The sequence below is a fragment of the Nicotiana tabacum genome, chromosome 22 (assembly GCF_000715075.1).
Source record: "Nicotiana tabacum cultivar K326 chromosome 22, ASM71507v2, whole genome shotgun sequence".
Lineage (NCBI taxonomy): Eukaryota > Viridiplantae > Streptophyta > Magnoliopsida > Solanales > Solanaceae > Nicotiana > Nicotiana tabacum.
The window spans coordinates 104,229,020-104,252,058 of NC_134101.1; the positions used below are offsets into that span (position 1 = coordinate 104,229,020).

The window sequence follows — 23,039 nt, forward strand, 5'->3', positions numbered from 1 at the left end:
ACATAGGGGTAGGGGTTTGGGATTCATAATAGAACAGGTAGAAAGAAATTTCAGCATGCTAGAGTAAGTGTTGAACTATACATAAGCAGTAGGCAGGCATGCATACAAAGGTAGTAAATAAACACATTGTTGTGGTGCTAAAAATCTTAATCAAAACATACAAGTTTAAAGAAGCAAATAGAGAAGAAAACAGGCAGCAAGGCTTGCAAACAGGCCATAATACAAGTAGCAAGAGTGAATACTTTTGAGCGTAAATGTGAGTTCAGAAAAAGCTACGAGTGTTGGTGTGTGTGTCAATGAAAGAGTCGGGCATTTATAGTGTGAAAACAGGCAGAAAATAAGGTAAGGATTATAGTTCAAAAATAATTAAGGAACTATGTGTCAATTAAAATCAAATTAGTATCAAAGACTTCCTTTAATTAAGGAATTAAATCAAACGGTAGCATGCAAGTGCTAAATAAGGAAAGAAATCGCATAGGGCTGAATATGACTAATAAGGAAGTATTTCCAGCATAGTAGAAGTACACAGTAGGTAATAGAGGCCAGATTCATCAGACTCTAATCAAGGAAAGGCCTGTAAGAATCTCATACCAATGTAATCAAGGTAAGGGGATCAAATCGACTTAAGTAGAAAAGGTAGGGGTCGAAGGTTTGAAGGAAAGTGTTCAAATAAATCCAAGAAGCAGGGAAATCAGAAAGAATCAATTACAAGAGTACAATCAGAATTACACAAAGAGATTTGAAATCAGTCCACAATCAAAGGTTACTTTGAGAGGGAAATTTAGCATATAAAGGAGCGCATAACATAAGGCATGCAAGGATGAACTCATGGCAAAGAGAATAATCACACGACAGTCACATATGCCAGTTTCACCAACTTAGTAATAGAAAAGGGGAGAGTATCAGAATCATGCAAAAGGGTCAAGTAGAAAGCTTTTCTGAAAACTGTAATCCAGTTCCAATGAGGACAGGAAATCGAAATCACATAAAGCACAGAAGTCGAAGAAGAGATTTCGAAACTTAGTCAAACAACAGATGAAGCAACTTCAGAAACCCCAACAGGTCCAAAGATATTAGGGTTCTGAAACCAAACAAGTTCAGAGATGAGGAACCAAAAAATCATGTAGCAAATAGCCTTAAAACTCGGCTGAACCCCCAAATTCTAGGGGTTTTACCATTAATCGAGTATAGAGTCGAAAGCAAGTAAATCAGGTAGATACTAACGAGATAAGTTCAGAAATCCCAAAAAGGGAACTAAGACTCTTAGCATGCATTTTCCAGTAGAAGAAACTCATGAGAAACATAGTAAAAGAATAGTAGAAGAACACATAAAGAGACACAGTAGAAGAAACTCATAAGAAACATAACAGAAGAACAACATAAGAAATGCAGTAGAACACGCTAAAAATCAGAGAATGATTCGAACTAACTTAACAAAACCCTAAATCGGAAAAGATAAAGGTTTTGAAGGTGAAGTTTTGAAAGAGACTTTGAGAAAACATTTAAAAGCATAGAGAGAACATAGATCTACAATGGATCTAAAAGAATCAAAAGAACCTCGAAGGTTAGGGTTTCAGAAGAAACCCAAATGGTGAGAAAGGCTTGGAAATCATCGATCTAAGCAGGAGAGGTCGAGATCATGCTTGAATAGCCATAGCCGGCCGGAGCAAGGTCGAAGATGGCCGGAGATAGCGATAGCACTGAAAACATTCGAGGTCTGGACCAAATTTCTACAAGGTCTGGCCTTGAAGCCATGATAATCGAGCATATAGGAGTCGTAGGAGCTAGGTATAGGCCTTTAATAACTTTGAAAGCCATGGATTCAGGCGATTTTCGGCAAGTGTTTGAGAGGGTAGATGAGAGAGAACTGAGTGAGGAGGGAGTTTGAAGGCGGCTACGAGTGAGAAATGATTAGGTTTAGGGGTTATTTCGGGTTAAAAAGGAAGGGACGAATGTGAGCCGTTGATCTAAATGATCAACGGCTGGGATTAAAAGGGGGATCCGGGCGGGTTATTAAAAAGGGTCGGGGGTCGGGTAGTTTTAGGAATTGATCTGGGTAATTGAACTTGAAATTGGGTTTAATTGGATGCCAAATCTGGCTAAAATTAAAATGTAAATGGGTTGACATTTAAATAGCCATTTTTCCCTTATTTATTTCATAAAAAATAGTAAAATAGTTTCTGAAAATAAATTAAAGGTACTAAAATGACTAATAATACGTAATTATCAAATTAAAAGTACTGGAGTCAATTTTATAATTATAAAAATAATTCAATCGTAAAATAGGCTAATATTGCAATTATGCGCAATTTAGTTTTAAAAATACTAAATAAATTTTTAAAAATATGAAAAAATTATGATAGACATATGTTAATATAAATATGAGAATCCAATAAAGGAATCACCAAAAATAATAATTTTGGGAATAATTATTGGGCTTTTCTTGATACAAATAGGGCAAAAAATTAATTTAAAAATCATTAAAAATTAAGAAAAATAAGAAAACCTTTGGACATACTTATATATGCATATAAATTCTATTTTGAAAGTATTTTGCATATTAAAAATATACAGAAAAAATTGGGTATCAACAAGTAGGTTGGAGGTGGTTTTTAAAGGAAAAGCAGTTTTGGAAGGTTGAAGGTGTTATCTAGTGGAGGTAAGTCTATTGTCTATCCTTGTAAGAGGGAATTTTCCACATAGGTAATCTATTTACTATTTGTTTCTTGATTTAGGTGTCACCTATATTCAAGGTGACAAGCCTATATGCGTAGCTAGGTTGTGATCCTAGCAGGATAGAGTTGGGCTTATGATATGCCTTCTTTGGACTTTATTAATTGTTTATTCATGTTTATTTGATTCTATGACTATGTGATGAATCTTAATCATGATTAGACACCATGATAGAGTTATGGCTTGTTGATTTGGACATGACAAATTTCTTTCACCATGTCGAACTTTCTCAATTAGTCGTAGTCATATAATTTCTTTACTTGATTTATGATTTAATGGTATTGGTTTACTTTTTTCTTGTTGATATCATGATCAGACTTAAGTATATTAAATAAGCATATTGAACTGTTATGAAATACTAAAATACATGATTAGCTATCTCTTATTCATATAAATATTCATTTGCATCTTATTATTATGTCTTAGCGTGTCTTTATTATATCGTTTCATACATATACTCATGAGTTGGAGAGTTGGATATTGAGAAAAATTGAAAATTTTGGCACCAATGACATTGTGAGCATATATTGATTATTAATGATAATATTATTGGATTGGATTGCATGTTGCAATAATATTATGTTTGGATCGGGTTGCAGTTATTACAATAGCATCCCCCTATTGAAATTTTGGTAGTTTCATTGTAAATATAAGAGATATTGCCACTGATAACAAATGCCTATTTTTTCTTTCAGCAACACCATTTTGTTCACCTATATAAGGACAATTAGTTTGGTGGATTATCCCACAAGACTCCAAATAAGCACAAAAATATTTATCCATGTATTCTATGTCATTGTAAGTTCTCAAGATTTTTACCGTAGTCTCAAATAGAATACAAATCGTCTTATGAAGTGACTGAAATAGGAGGAAAAAAGTTTGGCCTTTAACAAATACACCCAAATCATAATAGAGCAATCAGTAAGAGTAACAATCATCGACTACCAGACAAAGATATTGTTTGAGTAGGACCACGTACATTAAATGAACAATCTAAAAAGGACTTGCACTTTTATAAGAATCACAAAACAAAGATTCAAACTTAGTTATAGAAAAAGAAACTATGATATAGCTTCTTCAAAGAAAAAAATAATGGATGCTCCAACCGACTATGCAATCTACCACTGCCAATCTTCTTTCTTGTTTGAATATCTTGAAAAATACAATGATCAAGAAAGAACTCAACACTATAGTTTAGTTTTCTGGTGGTAGAGCTAACAGAGAACAAGTTAACAAGAAACTTAGGTAAATGGAGAATAGATGATAATGTAATATCAGGTGTACAGACAACAAAATATGTTCCAGAGATAAGAGTGGGAGCCATTGGCTATTCTGACATAATCTCTTTTGGGACTAGGATAGTAGTTTTGAAATCCTTTAAAGGAGCCTATAATCTATCTATTTACACTAGAACCAATAATCCAAGAATAAAGGTGAGAATTAAATGCAATACCTGAATACCCATAATCAAAAGTGTTGTTTAGGAGATGACGAAAATGTTGAACTTCATCTGAAGACAAAGCTTCTCCAAAATTATTTTCCCTGGATGTCTCCATATGTTTTGCAATATTAGGTTGTCCCCTTGATGGATCTACACGTTTTCTTCCATGACCTCTAGTTGGTTTACCATATAGTTTACAGCATGTCTCTTTTTTACGCCTTAGCTTTCCATAGTAATCACAATGCATATTACCCTTACCAGACCTTGGTTGCTCATAAGACACAGTTAACCCAGACTTCTCGGTTACTGTGGAATAAAGCATGACCCATTGTTGACTCTCTTTCTGTTGAACATAAAAATGTGCATCCTCAAAAGAAACAAAATGCCGAGAACTTGACCTTGATCTGATCATACTCTTGGTTCAAACCAGCTAGAAAATCATATACCCTTTCCTTTCAACAAATTGTTGAAAGAGAACTGCCTCATCAGTACACTTCGCTCGAGATCCTGATAATAGTCAATTTCTTGCCATAACCCACTTAACTTGAAATAATAATCACTGGTAATCAACTCACCTTGCTTAGTGGGATAAATTTTATTTCGAATCTCAAAGATCTAGACATCAATTCCCTAGCGAGAATGAGTGTAACTAGTACATTTCAAGATCTTTTCACTAGTATAGAGTAGTAAATATTGCCTAGAGATTCGAGGATGCATAGTGTTCAATAGTTATATCATAACAAGAGAATTATAAGAATCTCATTGACTATAGTTAGGGTGAGTCACACCGGGTGATTTTTTTCCAGTAATGTAACACCCCATACTTTCATGCTACAATGCATCTTAAGTGAATCAATGTAATTTGGAGAGCTTAAGGAGCTTTACAAAGATAATTATCGGTCAAAATAAGTGTTAAGGAAATATCGTGAGGGTTGGAGGTAAAACGAATCAAAGATGTTATAACCCGTAGGTCATTGAGGTCATGTTTTAAGGTAACTGAATCGTAAAATATTTTTTATGTTTAGTTTTTAAGTCAAACAATTCGTAAAATAAAACACGGCAAAAGTTGTCTCAAGTTACATTTATAATTTGACCTAAATTTGGGTCTAATGTCACTGAGCTTTTCTCTAAATATACGTTGAGTTACAGGGTGATACACCCATAAAATTGAAGATCTACGAGTTCACTTTCCAAATCATTAAACCATTCATCGATACAATGTCTGAATGGAGAGATATTCGCATTTTTGCGAGGCTGCGCAAGCAGCTTCCTTGGGATCCACAAAGCTGGTGGAAGCTTACCTTGTTATATAAAGTGATAGCTTTCGTCTCTAAATCTCATTTTCGACTAAATCATACCTCCAAGAACCTCTAAACTCTCTCTAAGCATATCCTAAATATTCATAAACAAATCCAAGGCCAAACCACCTAAATTCTTCATTAAAAGTGTTGTAGAAGTGATGGAGATCACTTATATGATACTGTTAATCTGTTGTGAATTCTTTCAAGTTTAAGGAGAGTTGTTCTTGGAGTTTTTCTTGATGTTTAAAGGTATTATATTCTTTTCCTACATGAGTTTGATCATATCTAAGACCTAGCTAAGTTGTTTGAAGCTAGAAGTTATGAGTTGACAGTGAAAAGACTTATAGAAGAAGTTATACGTTATGGACACGAGTACCTACCTTGTAAGATATTGACTGTTGCATGCTATTGTAATGTTATTTATGCATAAGTATTCTCCTTATGGATGGTCTATGAACGAGTAGGGGATAATGAAGGTTAACCTATAGGCGGTCTATGAAATGCATATGTAAGATAAAGGTTAGGTATGGATGGTCCCATGTGTATGCATAGTCCGACCCGAATATTTTGAGCCTTATGGACGTTCTGCTTTGCTATGCGGATGTGACACCAGATAGTAATGTTGTAATGTGCCTTACGGATGGTCTACCTTGCTACACCTAAGAGTTACTTTGTGTTCTTGTAATAAGTAACAATGACGATGCAACAAGAGATCACTGAGCAATAGTTGATAGAAATAGTTCAGAATCTTATAATAGGTTGAGTTGTTCAATCAGATTGAAGGAGCAAGTTGTCCAAGTGATAGCTATCTAGTAAGTCGATATATAGTATATGGTAAGATCACTCTTATTCTTATCATTCAGAAGACTATTTTTGTGTCCATTCATGCTTTTTAGTTTTCAAAATTTATTTATATGTATTGCTTTCTGCCTTACATACTTGGTACATCTCATTTTACTAACATCTCATTGCTGGGGCGCTGCACTTCATGTCTGCAGGTGCAAATAATCAGTTTGACTTCACTAGGAAATCGGTAAGGCTCCATCTCTTCTGGAGTATAGCTAAGTCTAGAGGTCATGATATCATATTTTTTTATAGACTTACGGGTAGGCCGGGGCCCTGTCCCGATGATATTTTGATGTCAGATACTCTTAGAGGCTTAATAGACCATGTTCAGTATGTATAGTATGTTAGTAGCCTTGTCGACCCTCATTTATATTTTCTTTCTAGGTTGTCCAGTATTGATACTCGTAGTGGCCTCCTCGGCCCGAACATGTATTGATGTTTTGAGTATGATGGCTAGCTGATATGTTACATGGCCGCCTACGATATATTATGAGTTGCGACCATGTTGGCCATAATAGCTTATAGTATGATAGAGTTCTACCATGTTGGCATATGTATGTTCTGGCTTACGTCCAGCATTCAAGAGATGCAGAGTGGTTCGCTTGACCAGTACGGCACCGGGTGCCAGCCACACCTCACCTAGGTTGGGGTGTGACAAATTGGTATCAGAGGAGGTTTGTTTTAGGGAGCCTATAAAGCCGTGTATAGTAGAGTCTTATTTATGAATGTGTTGTGCACCACATTTATAAATATGGAGCTACAGGGCATATAGGATTGGTTACCCATCTTTCTAATCCAGATTGTGCAGTATAGAGCTGAGTTATAAGGAGTCAATATCTAACTCATATTAGATATATTGTACATAGATGCCTGATACAAGAATGGCCACAGCTAGTCAGAAGGGTAAAGTTGTTGAGGGGGGAGGCATTAGTTGACCTCCGCCGGGTTATGTAGATCCGTCAGAGGTTTGAGTTGAGTCACATTCCCAAGTATCCCCTACTCCACTAGCACCAGGGGATATTTATAGAGCTCCAGTACCGCCACCAGTCCCTACTAATCAACATCTTAGGAGTGTTGTGCCTCTTTTGACCCAGTTAGTAGCTATACAGCGACAGAATAGAGTTCCAGCTATTGAGGGACCTTCTGAGGGGCTCAGAAGTTTGAGGGTCCGTGAGTTTATTACTTTTAGCCCTCCAGAATTCACAGGGACATATCAGTATGAGGATCCCCAAGATTTTATTGACAACCTTTACAAGATCTTTCGAGTTACGCATGCTTCCAAGACGGAGGTAGTGAGTTAGTAGCTTTCAGGCTACGAGATATAGTTGTTTATTGGTATGATTCATGGGAATTATCCAAAGTGCAGAATGTACAACTAGCAAATTGGGGAGAATTCTCCATAGCCTTCCTGGAGCATTACTCACCATTGTTGATCAGTTTGTAGCCCTACAGCAGAGTGACATGAGTGTTCGCTAGTATAGCCTCAGTTTTGATTCGTTGGCTAGGTATTCCCCATCTTTTGTTAATACGATGCGAGCTAGGATACATCGGTTTGTGGAAGTGCTGGCACCAGAGTTAGTTGAAGCTTGTACCATAGCCTCGCTGAATGACAATATGGACATATCTCGGATTCAGGCTTTCGCCCATAATCTAGAGGAGCATAAACAGCGATAGCAACTTGAATAAGCTTGAGAAAGGCAGCAAGGTAAGAGAGACAGGCCATTTGACAAGTATGTAGGGCCAGCGAGTAGTAATAAGTCTTAGAAGAGACGAGGGCAGTCAATAGTACGAAGGGGGAAATATATCTCGGCCTGAGGAGAATCAATATTCTCAAAGCCCTCAGTTGAGAACAGGTCATGGATCAAGGGCACAAGGAGTGCAAGATCAAGAGAGTGTTGGACAAATGAAACCACCTCGATGTGAGCAGTGTAGAAGGAGACACGAGAGACCATGCTTACGAGGTACGCATGCTTGTTTCAAATATGTCACCCCAGGTCATATGGCACAGAACTGTCCGATGTTGAGCTATGAGGGTAAGCACTCGTTCAAGGCAGCCTAGGAGCTCAGTACCATCATTTCAGTTGGGCGGAGGCAGAAGGAGAGCATCAGTCTTAAAAGGAACCCATAATCAGATGTATACATTGGGAGATCAGTGGGATTTTGAGCCCCCATCTTAGAGGCAATTAGGTATGTTACCTATTTTAGAATGAGAGTATGTGTAATTATGATATATATATATATATATATATATATATATATATATATATATATAGAGAGAGAGAGAGAGAGAGAGAGAGAGAGAGAGAGAGAGAGATGATGTAGTAACTTGATTGTTAATAGAGTTAGCATGTCATACCTAAGGTAAATTATTGCAAAGTAGAATTAAAAGACAGAAAGACTAGATAAGGTAATGAACACAAGCGTGGCTTAGACATCTTTGAACTCCTGAAGTGGCATATAAGTCATAGTAAGAACTAGGTTACATAAATGTAGTAAGATTATTAAATAATGATCATTGTAATTTTAATAATGAGGATGATAACCTTTCTTTAGGAGGTGTGAGATAGAAATCTCAATAAGCAAGGCAATAAGGATCTTGAGTTAAGGGCCAAGAGGGAGTTGTATTTATACGTATTGAATAGTATTAGAATGTATTGAATAGGATTGAATCAGAGGAGAGTGAGTATCGGGTAGAAGAAATATACATAAGTTAGTAATGTCCTTATATGAAAGCTCTAGTATAAAGAAAACAACAATCACGAGGAAGATGATAATATTATGGTACAAGATCCAACCTTTTTTCATAGTTAGGTATAATTTACAACCTTGCCAGCATAAACGGTGAATGTTGAAATGAACTTGTATTTATATCTTGCTATATTTATGATAAATGGTTGTGTGAGGACAAGTGTTTCCATTTCCATATATTGGCCCTGTGTGGCATGTATAGGATATTTTCTGGTTGCGTGCAAGTTTTTATAAGTCCAGTGTTCAGAGGAGACTTTGGCGAAATATTTGCAAGACTCTAGGAGTTAACATTCGAGAACGAATGTTCCTAAGGGAGGGAGGATGTAACACCCCATACTTTTATGCTACAATGCATCTTAAGTGAATCAATGTAAGTTGGAGAGCTTCCAGCTTACTGAGCTTTACAAAGATAATTATGGGTTAAAACAAGTGTTAAGGAAGTATCATAAGGGTTGGAGGTTAAACAAATCAAAGATATTATAACATGTCTTTCAAGGTAAACTAGGAGTACTTAATATCCTAAGGAAGTCATGTTTTAAGGTAATTGAATCATATAATATTTGAATGTTTAGTTTTTAATTCAAACAAGTTGTAAAATAAAACACGGTAAAAGTTATCGCAAGTTACATTTATAATTTTACCTAAATTTAGGTCTAATGTCACTAAGCTTTTCTGTAAATATACATTGAGTTACAGGGTGATACACCCATAAAATCGAATATCTACAAGTCTACTTTTCAACGCATTAAACCATTTGCCGATACGACGTTGGAATAGAGAGATATTTGCATTTTTGCGACACTGCGCAAGTAGCTTCCTTGGGACCCACAAAGTTGGTGGAAGTTTACCTTGTTATATAAAGTGATAGCTTTCGTCTCTAAATCTCATTTTCGACCAAATCAGACCTCCAAGCACCTCTAAACTATCTCTAAGCATATCCTAAAGATTCATAAATAAATCCAAGGCCAAACCACCTAAGTTCTTCATTAAAAGTGTTGTAAAAGTGATGGAGATCACTTATATGATGTTGTTGATGTGTTGTGTGTTATTTCAATTTTAAGGAGAGTTTTTCTTGCTATTTAAAGGTATGCTCCTCTTCTTCTACATGAGTTTGATAATATCTAATCCCAATCTAAGTTGTTTGAGTTTAGAAGTTATGAGTTGATGGTCAAAAGAAGTATAGAAGAAGTTATACGTTATAGACACGAGTACCTACCTTATAAGATATTGACTACTACATGTAGTTGAATGTTATATATGCATAAGTATGTTCCCTATGGACGGTCTATAAAATGCATAGGTAAGATAAAGGCTGGCTATGGATTGTCCCATGTGTATGCATAGTTCGGCCCGAATATTTGAGCTGTACGGACGATCTGCTTTGCTACGCATACGTGCCACCAGATATTAATGTTGTAGTGTGCCTTACGGACGATCTACCTTGCTATGCGTAAGAGCCACTTTGTGTTCTTATAATAAGTAACAACGACTATGCAACAAGATATCACTAAGCAACAACTAATAAACATAGTTCAGAATCATATGGTTGGTTGAGTTGTTCAATCAGATTGAACGACCAAGTGGTCCAAGTGATAGTGATCTACTAAATCGATCTAGAGTAAGTGGTAAAATAACTCTTATTCTTATCATTCAGCAGACTATTTTTGTATTCATTCATGTTTTTTAGTTTTCAGAATTTATTTATATGTATTGCTTTCTGCCTTACATACTTGGTACATCTCATTGTTCTACGTCCCATTGCTGTGGCGTTGCATTTCATTCCTGTAGGTGCAACTATTCAGTTTGACGAGCCCTTAGAGTAGATACAATTGATATTCAGCGGGAAATCGGTAAGACTTCATCTCTTCTGGAGTATAGCCGATTCTATAGGTCATGATATCAGATTTTATTATAGACTTACGGGTAGGTCGGGGCCCTATCCCGATGATATTTTGATGTCAAATATTCTTAGAGGCTTTATAGACACAGGTTCAATATGGATAGTATGTTAGTGGCCTTGTCAGCCCTCATTTATGTTTTCTTTTTGGGTTGTCCGGTATTGATACTAATAGTGGCCTCCTCGGCCCGAACATGTATTGATGTTTTGAGTATGATGGCTAGCTGATGCCGCCTACGAAATATTACGATTTGCGACCATGTTGGCCATGATAGCTTATAGTATGATAGAGTTCGACCATGTTGGCCTATATATGTCCTGGGTTACGTCCAGCATTCAAGAGTTGCATAGTGGTTCGCTTGAGCCAGTACGGCACCGGGTGCCAGCCATGCCTCACCTAGGTTGGATGTGACAAGTAGTATAACCAAGCAACTTTCTAGAATAAATAAAAAGTAAATAAGATCTTACAAAGTAAGCTATGTACCAACCCCATCCAATTTAACAGCACTAGTTTGAGACATAGAATTATTTTATGCCATTGTATCATCCATAATTTGAATAAGTAATAATCCTCAGTATCAAAAAATCGCATAAGGATATTCCAAAATACATAATAACCTTCCAGAGATAGAATTTGTCTGATCTTGCCAGAAAAATTCACCGAAAAACTCACCAAAAAGAATACTGTCAGGTCGAAATCCACCAAAACATGAATGGGAAGGGTTGGAATAGGCCTGCCACCCGAGATATGGAAAAAGATTTTGGGAAAAGTCGTTGGAAAGTTGTAGATCTAGCAAGAAATCTAGCTGCCACACTGGAATCCTAATTCCTGTAATCAAAAAAATCAAAAGTGGTAGGATGTAGGCAGAACAAGCCTGAGACCTGAGATCTGAAAAGAGTTTCGGAAAAAATTACTGAAAAGCTATAGACCTCGCTACAAAAGTAGATGCCACGTATTTCGGTGATAAAAAAATCAAAACGGATAGGGAAAGAATCTGAATGTTCCAGGACCCCAACAAAGAAAAAAATTCCAAAAACAATTGGTCGAAAAGAGTTTGTATCGTGGACAGCCACAAAGAGAGAAGCAAACAACCTCTTTCATAAAAATGGATTCCTAGTGCTGCGAGAGAGACAGATCACCTCAAAAAGGCAGCAATGACTTTGATACAATGTTGAAGTGTGTAAACAACTTAAGTTATTAGAGAGAGCACACTTTTATTTACTTAATTATGTTGTTAACAACAAGACAACAGATTCAACGATTGAGATGCCAATTTAATTAAAGCATAAATGTATAGTATTGCGGTAAAAATTGGCTAGCACAACCACTTTTTGGGAACTTTAGCTAGTATATAAAATGTAATGAGAAAATAACACTCTTTAGTGAGAAATGTTTTTAGATGAAAATACCCCTACTTAAAACAGGACGAATTCTAAGAACGATTAGTGGAGTTTGAATATTTATGAGTTCAAACTCCAGGAATAATTCATGTACTTTGAAATCTACAGTTAAAACTCCTTGAATGATTCCCAGAGTTTGCAAGTCCATATATGCACTCGATAACCTTCAAAGTTTTCATGGTAGATGCCCGGATTTATTTGGTGTTGCTATTTGAAATTCAATTAGTTTTTAAATTGAGGAGGTAAGATCGATTTTTTCTACGGATTTAAACTTGTGGAGGAAAATTTTGGGATTCTATTGCAGGGTCTTTCTAAGGTCGAACCTAGTGCTAGAAAAATCTAAGTTGCTGCTCAGTTGAAGCTAAAATCATATGGGCATTGACATATCGTAAATAAAGTCGACTAAGTATTTCCATCGGGACTGACAGGGCTCGAACCCGTAGCTTCTGCCTTGACAAGGAGATGCTCTGACAAATTAGACTATAATTACAGGAGAATACGAGATTTAGCAGAAAATTAATTTTTTTTTATCTATGGATCGAGTATTTCTGAACTAAAAAGGGGGGTCACTTTTTGGTGTGTACTTCCCCTAACTACAGAGTAGATCCACCAGACAAAAACCCCAATTTCGCACTGCTATTGAGTCATTGGACTTATCCATAAGGGATTCAAATTGCTGATTATTTTAACTTTGATGATTATTGATATTTAAAGAAAAACAAAGAAGAAGAAATTCAAAATGTTAAATGCTGGTTTTCAAGTAGCGAATTTGGTAATTGCATTAGGTTACAGAATCATAGTTGTTGGTATTTAACTATTATAGCTACTGAAATCAATGGGAAAACCCAATGTGAAGTCAAGTTTGTTTATATTTGTTGGGTCCAAAAGTACACGCAAGTATACGCGGTCGACAAGTAATAAAGTGATGAGAAAGTATCGTTCCCATGAGAATTTATGATCAACTATTGTCCAATCTAAATTATTTATAAATTTATTGCTCAAGTGGTCATGAAGAAAATGATAGTAATTTTTATTAACTAAATTACTACGAAACTAATAAGCAAACAAGAAAATACGATCGCAAGTCGGTTGATGTAATCACTTAACATATCTAATTTGTTGAGGTCTTTCAACGCTTCGCTCGCCTATTAAAGCCAACCTAAGACTATATGCCTATAGAATTAAAATTGACAAGAACGCATGTATATTTCTTGCAAGAATAACCAAGTAAGGCAACTAGAATATATCTATCATAATCGCGAATCTATTCTCCGATGACCAGATTCAAGAAGTTACTCTACTCAATCTTATATGCAAACTATAAATCCCACTTTCGAGTTCAACTATAAATTCTTAGATAGTACTCTATTGTTAGCTACGCAATAGAATAATTAAGTGTAAGATTGAATAAACAAATTAATATGATAGAATCAAGCAATACAATCAACCGTCAAATTACAATAGTTAAACACGACCCATAACCCTAGAATAATGAGGTTCTTAGCCACCCATGATAAAGTTAAACAATTTCATAAATGTTGAATAGTTGAAAATACTAAGAAAGATGAAGAAAAACTAAGAATCCTTGCTCCCGAGTGTTCCATGTGTGTGTTTTCCTCTCAAAGTGGCGTCTCTCCCTCCAAAATAGGTTTAGACTTTTTTTTATATGAGATGGGGGTGTGTAGAGCTGAAATAACTTTATCCCGCGCGAAATAGGAGACTTCCCGTCACCCAGCACCCAGGGTAGCGTGATAATAGGCAATATAGTTGTTATTTACACCATAATTGCCCATGCTTTGTTGTTGTTTTATAATGTAAGTTGCCAATAAAATGCTTTAATTAATGCTATATGGTTTCATAGGGAATATAATATGTGAGGAAGCAACATGAAGTGTTTAGAGGCAATAACGTGAAGAAAACACCCACTCAAGAAGTACCCAAACACAAAAGAGCAAAAAGAGAAGGAACGCGGAGACAAAAAGGCCTAGCATACTCACCGCGGTCCACGCCGCGGTTGGAGTCAGTGTTCTCCGTGGTCGACGCCGCGGCCGCGGCGGCATGTTCACAGTCCAAAAATTTAAGGGGCCAAAGTGTCAATTCGGGAAAGCTTTTGTAAAACCCTTATAAGATGTAGGAAACTTGCCCAAGAGAAGAGGGGGCTTATTTTGGAGATTACTTTTGCAAGAAGACAAGTGTGAGAGATCACCCAAAACATCATAGTTCTTATTCTCTTCTATTTTTCAGGCAATTTTCCATTATGAATATTTTCGTAGTTTATTCTTACGTTGTCATGAGTAGTTAAATACTTTAATCTAAGGTTTTGGTGAAACCCGTTGGGGATGACTTGGTTGTGATAGTAATATAGTTTGAATTGGTTGTTAATCTCTATTTGTTCATCTACGTTTTGATTGTGGTTAGTTGAAAGGGCCCTCAATTATCTATTCCTATTTATTATGTATCTTCTTGAGAGAGAGTGCATATTTAGGTAGTTGTTTGAACAACATCACTTCCGGAGTATAAACGAGAGTCATAACTGAGGGTTTAGAGGTTGGATTAGAGATAACGATACCTCGGGTGCAATCTAAAAGAACGGTAATGTGAATCTAGCTAGTGTAGCTTGAGAGAGTGCGTCTAGTAAATTATCATAATTGCTTGAGAGAGATTTATGATAGCTGGAGAGTTCTTGATTGATAGAGACAACTAAGGCATCGCTATAAGAAACATACAACCAAGGAAATCACCAACGGGGAAACCATTACCTTAGACCTTATTCCAACTGTTTACACATCAAGCATAGTTAATTTTCAGCTGTTAATTATTTTCATTTTTTAGTTGTTAGAAGTATCATCAATTGTGAATTACAAAGTTTGGGGAAATTGATTCTGTGAATTTAGTAAATCCGACAAAAGTAATTGATAGGTTAATTCTCTGTGGTTTGACTCTGGGCAGAATTACTCAGATTATATTTGCTACGTCCGTATGTGTCCTTGTATAAGGCATAGTTTGGTGTTATCAAATTTTGGCGTCGTTACCAGGAAATTAACGGTGTTATCAATTACAATTGAGAGAAGTACAAAAATTCTAAGTGTAGTCAGTTTTCTCTATACCCAATCTTTTCATTGAATTTCTAACGTTTGAACTCTTATAGAAAGCAGGTGTATGCCTAGAAGTTCTTCGAGGACTAGAGAACTGCTAGAAGGACTCTCAGACCCCGAGAAAATATTCAGGGCATTGAACCGTGCCAACAAAAGACTTTAACAATCTCAACAATCACACTAACTCGAATTTGACATGGGTGACGTAGATAACGTCAACGGAAACGTCAGGAATGAGCCAGCTAACTTAAATGTCAGAGGGGTGGCACCTCTTGTGCCCGAAGTTGCACTTTATGACTGGGCACGGCCCACAGCTGATAATCTAGCCACTGCCATAGTTGTGCCCACAATTCAAGTGGAGACATTCTAGATCACCAACAACATGCTGCATCTGCTGTAGAATAAGAGACTGTTCTCCGGGTCACAGATTGAAGACCCGCAACGACACTTGAAAAAATTTCTGTCAATTTTTATGACCCAAAGGCAGCCAAATGCGACTCTGGAAGCTATCAAGCTGCTACTGTTTCCATTCTCGGTAACCGGGGAAGCTCAGACTTGACTAAATTCGCTCCCTATCAACTCTATTACCATCTGGGAGGAATTAGTCAAGTAGTGCCTGAACAAGTTCTATCTGCCTAACAAGACTGCAAAACAGATTGATGACATATTGCAGTATAGGCAGCAACCCACTGAGTCCTTGCAAGAAATTTGGGAAAGATTTAAAGGGATGTTAGTGAAGTGTCCTCACCATGGCATTCCAGACCAGATGCTCGACCAGAGATTCTACATGGGGCTAGCTGACAATTTGAAATCAAATGTGGATACTTCAGCTGGAGGTGAATTTTTAAGTAAAACATTCACTGAGTGTAAAATCCTTCTTGATAAGATGTCACAAAATTCGGGGTGGATGACTAGAGGTACAACACTGGCACCCATAGTGCATTCAGTTCCTCTTGACCCAAATAATTCGCATGCAGAGAACATGGCCACACTCATGACCCAGATGAGCATATTGACAAAGAAGATTGATGAGATGGGTACAAAACAGGTGCACATTGTTGATACAACAAATGGGGGACTGTGTACACCTTGTATTAATCAGTCTTATGTGTGTTCATGGAGCGGAGAAGGTGAAAATCAAGGGGCAAGGGAAGATATGAATTATGTCAACAACTATGGGGGTCAGAGGCAAGGAGCACAACAGTGGAGACCGCAGCAAAATCAGCAGTACAGGCCTAATATGCAACAGCCTGGGGGTATGCACCCTCAAAACCATTTGGTGCCAGTACCATATCAGAAACCGCAGGGCTATCCACAGCAAAATCAGCAACAATTGACATACCAACCACCCCCTCAGCAGCAAGATAACAACATAGTGGAAATCAGGGGTATGCTTCAGCAACTCATTAGGACAAATAATAAAGTGCAGGAAAAATTGGCAGTGCATGATTCAGCCATAAAGAATATTGAAACGCAGTTGGGTCAGTTGTCCATGGCTTTGAACAATCGTCCTCAGGGAACTTTGCCTGCAGACACAAACATAAACCCCAAGGACCAAAACCCGAATCAGCTGATGGCAGTAAGTCTTCAGAATGGGAGAGATTTAGACAGAGAGCAGGAAATTGCACAAGCCAGCAAGGATATTATACCAGCCACTCCAGTTCAATTAGAGGTAGAGGAACCAACAGAACTTACTGAAGTGGTGGTTGAGCAGAATCAGGAGGAAAAGGCAAAAAAAAGATGAATGAGCAAGTTGCAGAACAGGTGGCACCTCTTGTGCCAGAAAATTCTAACAGAGAGAAGCCAGCAAGCAATGTACAAAGGGTGATACCTGCACCCTTCCCTCAAAGACTGGTCAAACAAAAGAAGGCAGACCAATACAAGAAGTTCATGGAGATACTGCGTCAAATTCAGTTGAATATTCCTTTGATGGATGCCTTGAGGGAGATACCCGGTTATGCCAAGATGATGAAAGATCTAATGTCACGGAAGTTTGATTTTCAGGATCTATCCAATGTAACTCTGAAACAGACCTGCAGCGCAGTGGTGGCAAAACCGATAGCTCAAAAGGTGTCGGACCCAGGTAGCTTCACTATTCCATGCACAATTGGAAGTTATGCCTTTGCAAAGGCGTTGTGTGATTTGGGAGCCAGCATAAATCTGATGTCGCTGGCTGTGTACACCAAACTAGGCATTGGCAGAGCTAGGCCAACTTCGATGCTGCTACAGCTGGCTGACCACACAGTGAAGAGGCCCACTGGTATTCTTGATGATGTGTTGGTGCAAGTGGGGAAGTTCGTGTTCCCTGCAGACTTTGTTATCTTGGATTGTCAGGTGGATAAGAGATACCCCTTATTTTAGGGAGACTATTTTTAGCCACTGGGAGAGCACTAATCGACTGTGAGACTGGGGAATTAAAAATGAGATTGAACGATGAAGAAGTCATATTCAATGTTCAGCAATCTTTGAGGAGACCCGGTGAATATGCTAATTGCTCTCTAGTGGAGGCAGTGGATGTAATCCTACAAAAAGATGATATGACCCTAACTGTAAAAGATCCATTGGAGGCATGTCTGATGAATTTAGAAGAAATGGATGGTGAAGGGTTAGCTGAATGGGTCATGGCACTAGAAGGTTGAGGATTTTGGTCAAGGGAACCTCAGTTCGAGTCCCTTGAGCTAGAGAAAAGGGTCACTCCTCCAACAAAACCATCAATAGAGGAACTACCCAAGTTGGAACTGAAGCCACTCTCAGATCACCTCAGGTATGTGTTCTTAGGCCTTAATTCGACCTTGCATGTTATTACATCATCCGGTTTGTTGGATGTGCAGGTAGCACGGCTCTTACAGGTACTGCAAGAAAACAAGACTACCATTGACTGGACCATGGCAGACATAAAGGGTATCAGCCCAGCCTTCTGTATGCATAAAATTCTCCTGGAAGAGGGGCACAGACCTTCCAGGGAACACCAGCGAAGGCTGAACCCAAACATGAAAGAGGTTGTAAAGAAAGAAGTAATCAAATGGTTAGATGCGGGAATCATCTTCCCTATCTCTGATAGTAATTGGGTCAGCCCTGTCCAATGTGTGCCGAAAAAGGGGGGAATGACTGTTGTAAAAAATGAGAACAATGAGTTGATCTCAACTCGTACAGTCACAGGGTGGCGTATCTGCATGGATTACAAGAAATTGAACACAGCCACCCGGAAGGACCATTTTCCCTTACCTTTCATTGACCAAATGTTGGACAGGCTGGCTGGGCGATCGCACTTCTGTTTCTTGGATGGATATTCGGGGTACAATCAGATATCAGTAGCCCCTGAATATAGAGAGAAAACATCTTTCACATGTCCGTATGACATCTTTGCCTTTCGGAGAATGCCTTTTGTGCTTTGTAATGCACCCGCGACTTTTCAACGGTGCATGTTAGACATCTTCACAGACATGGTGGAGGATATTATGGAGGTCTTTATGGATGATTTCTCCGTGGTGGGAGATTCATTCGAAGACTGTCTTAACAACTTAAGGAGAGTGCTTAAAAGATGTGTGGAGACAAACTTAGTGCTAAACTGGGAGAAGTGCCATTTTATGGTACAAGAAGGTATAGTCCTGGGGCATCGAGTGTCCAGTAAAGGAATTGAGGTCGACCATGCTAAGGTTGACGTGATTGAGAAGCTACCACCGATCACGTCAGTCAAGGCGGTGAGAAGTTTTCTTGGACACGTTGGGTTCTACCGGCGTTTCATAAAAGATTTTTCCAAAATTGCTAACCCATTATGCAAAATCCTTGAAAAGGATCATCCCTTTGTGTTTTCTAATGATTGCAGGTTGACATTTGAGGAACTGAAGAAGAGGTTGATAACTGCACCCATCATTGTTACACCCAATTGGGAGCAGCCATTTGAGCTCATGTGTGATGCCAACGACTATGCTATAGGAACAGTCTTGGGGCAGCGAAAAGATAAGCTGATGCACTCGATTTACTACGCAAGCAGAATGCTAAGCGGTGCACAACTCAATTACACAGTGACGGAGAAGGCGATGTTGGCGGTGGTGTTTGCTTTTGACAAGTTCTGATCATATCTGATTGGTTCCAAGGTGATTGTATATACTGACTATGTAGCTCTCAGGTACCTAATTGAGAAAAAGGAGTCTAAGCCGTGCCTGATTCGTTGGGTGCTGCTGTTGCAAGAATTCGACCTCGAAATTCGTGACCGTAAGGGCACAAAAAAACAAGTCGTTGATCATCTATCGCGACTTGAAGGAGCTGAAAAATAAGTCGAGGTCGAAGAGATCCTGAAAACAGTGGGCACTAAAACAATTGAACATGGATCTCGAAGCAGCTGGACAAAATTGACTGACAGAGTTGCATGAGCTGGAAGAATTTAGATATCAAGCCTTTGAAAGCATGAGGCTCTACAAGGAAAGAATGAAGAAGATGCATGACAAGCACATTGTGGACAGAAATTTCAAACCCGGTGACAAGGTATTATTGTATAATTCAAGGCTGAGATTGTTTCCGGGTAAGTTAAAGTCCCGATAGTCAGGGCCATTTAGAGTGGTGCAAATGTTTGCAAGTGGAGCTGTTGAGATTGAGTCAGAAGATGGGACAAACAAGTTCTCAGTAAATGGGCAAAGGTTGAAACATTACCTTGGAATAACTGAAGAAAAAGGGGATACAGTGGTGATCAATTTGAAAGAACCCCATTACGCGAATGAGGAGTACAGACTCAACTACTTGCGTCGTGCTGCGACGCTAAATCAGGCGCTGCGTGGGAGGCAACCCACGAATGTGTTGTAAGTGTAGTATGTAACTTCATGTTTAGAAGACAAAAAAAAATTGTCAGCCGCGACCGCGGCTGGACCGCGGGAGACACTGCCGGGCGACGAAATTCACCACGGCCGTGGCGAGGACCGCAGAAATCACTGAAGGTTTAATATTTCACCGCGGTCGCGGCTCGGACCACGGGAGACACTATCTCAGACAGCGGCGTCGACCGTAGAAGGCATACCAGGTTTGCTAATTTTTTATTTTTTTTTCGTTTTCGTTCTTTTTATCCACTCTTCTTTTAATTTTAAAACACAACATAACCTTTCCCTAAATCAAAATAAACGATCCCCTCCTCCCTAAAATCTCCAATTCCCTCTCTCTCTCTCTCTCTCTCTAAACCCTAACCCTCCCCTCCATACTCTCTTCTTCTTCTTCTTCTTCCTCTTTCACAACACCCCTCATCTTCTTCCCCCCCAAGGTATGATTCCGACCCCACCTTCTCTTTTCCTTCTATTTTTTGTTGTATTATGCTAGTTAGTGTTGTTCTAATGTAGTGTTAGTGATAGGATTTTGTTTTGTTTAGTTTTTCTTCTTCTTTTTAGTGTAATTTCATTTTTAGCATATGTTTGGTGAAGGGGTTGTATTTTGACTGTGTGTAATGGTGTTGTTGGTGGGTGCTGGTTTAAAAAAACAAGTGTGGAATGTGTGGGTGTAGTGAATTGGGGAAGTTTTCTTGATTCCCTTGGGCCATGAATATGAAGAAAAATGTCTTGCCCACAATGTGTTTGTGAAATTGCCTCAATGGAGATATAAGGAGATGTTGTGACATGGTTGTGGTGAAGTCTGAGTAACCACCCATAGTCACCATTTTAGGCTCTTTCTAATACGCATTTCTCTGTTTTGACAGGCATTATGAGTTCAGCCCGTAAGAGACGAAACACCGGGTCCTCTACGAGTGGCCTAGGAGGCTCCTCACGAGCTAGGGCCCAATACAGTGCACCACGGTTTGATAGATCTCGGTTCGTCTCTGAAGAAGCAGAGGTGAGGTACAATCAGAAACTTGCCAAGAAGTTACTCTATGAAGTCCATATCGACAGGAAGGCATTGGTGAAATAATGCCCAAATATGTTTGATGAGCTACGGAGGTGTCAACGGACATCTTCTTTGAGGCTGCTGAGGAAGCCAATATTCATCTAGTGAGGGAGTTCTATGCAAACGTGCCAGAACACAAGGACAGGGTTGTGACTGTGCGCAACACCGCGGTTAATGCTTCTATAGAGGTCATCCGCAGAGTGTATCGCCTCCCCGCATTCACGGGTGATGATTATTACATCAGGGCTAGTCGCCCGATGGTTGACTGGGACAGAATTCTGGAGGTCATTTGTATACCTGGCAGACAGCCCAAATGGGTAGCACAACCGATGACTCTACCCTCTAAGTCTCTTACTTGGGAGGCCAAATGTTGGCTCACTGGCATCACCACTCGGTTGCTACCATCCAGCAATACCACCGATGTAAATGGGCCACGGGCCGCTATGGTCTACTGCTTCATGACTCACCAAGGGTTTGATGTCGCCCGAGTCCTCTCTGAAGAAATGTTCATCCGATCGCCCGAACTAAGCAAAGGCCACTACTTCCCTTCGCTTGTCACTTGTCTATGCCGCCTTGCTAAGGTTCCTGAGAACTCCCGAGTTGATGGGAAATTACCTATAAAAACCCCTTTCCAGGCGAGAAAAATTGGGCAAGAGGGAAGAGAGCCGGTACGACACAATGATGACTCGTCTGATAAGTCTGAGTCTGAGGATGATTCTGATGCTGCTGAAGCTACTGAGATCACAGCCCCTCCTAGAGGGGACGAGGTAGGATCATCACAGCCACGCCGGAGCACTCGGATGGATGCTCTGGAGCAGGAAATGACTGGACTGCGGACCTCTGTCACTAACTTGGGGACCCGCATTGATGCTGTGGCTGACCGATAGGTGAAGTCGGAAAAAAGGTTCATGGGCTGGTTGAGAGCACTGGGTCGCGTCTGCAATGTGAACCCAAACACAGTTTCGGATCAAGAGTGACCCTTCAGGGAAGTTTTTTTACCTCACTGCTTTTTATATTGTCAAGCCGTGGGGACATGTCTTAATTTTAAGTGTGGGGTGGGGGACTTCGTTGTGTGTTGTACTTGTGAATATTATCTACTTGTTCTTGGTTTTGTTTTGTGTTAGTGACTTTAGAAATAGAGTAAGTTTTTTTTAGGAAGTTAAAATAGAAGCGACTTGTCCCGACCATGGATCTCTTTCAGCGGGGTTCTTGAGGGACCAAGTCAAGAAAAAAAAATTTGAAATATAAAGACTCTTCCTAATGACAGATTCTTTAGATAATTTTCTTGAGGGAAGCTAGTCTATAGAACACACCAAAAAGATTTTTTTTTTATATCTTAGGTAGTGTAGTAACTTCCCCTTGGTTTTTCTTTGGGCCACGGTTCTTTTCCAAGGGTTTATCTTGAACCGGGTATAGGTAGATTTTTTTTGTTTTAGGTTAGGATTAATGGGCGACGAGCTTAAAATTGAAGAAGAAAAACCCTTAGCGTTCTTACACCTGAACACGATAGATGCTAGAGTGTAGCGCTTAGCTTCAAAGGTTGAATCTTGTTTAAGTGCCTTAAAAATTGTATGTGTATACCTAACTTGAACACTCAAAAGAGAATGTTTTGATAAACAAATCCGGAGTGAGTCATGTTCCATGTGAGTATGAGTATCATTGTATTCCATGCTGTACATTTAATGCCTAGAACTTGCCCTGTGTGTTTGCAAAGT

General features: G+C 38.8%; 1 protein-coding gene across 1 annotated transcript; it reads left to right on the forward strand.

Moving 5' to 3' along the window:
* Positions 1 to 17,202: 17,202 nt before the first annotated feature.
* On the forward strand, positions 17,203 to 19,538 carry LOC107806988 (uncharacterized). Its single transcript, XM_075243037.1, has 6 exons — positions 17,203 to 17,545; positions 17,654 to 17,796; positions 17,922 to 18,096; positions 18,294 to 18,311; positions 18,406 to 18,880; positions 19,289 to 19,538. Exons 1-6 carry the CDS (start codon positions 17,203 to 17,205, stop codon positions 19,536 to 19,538), a joined length of 1,404 nt encoding a protein of 467 aa, XP_075099138.1.
* Positions 19,539 to 23,039: the final 3,501 nt, after the last annotated feature.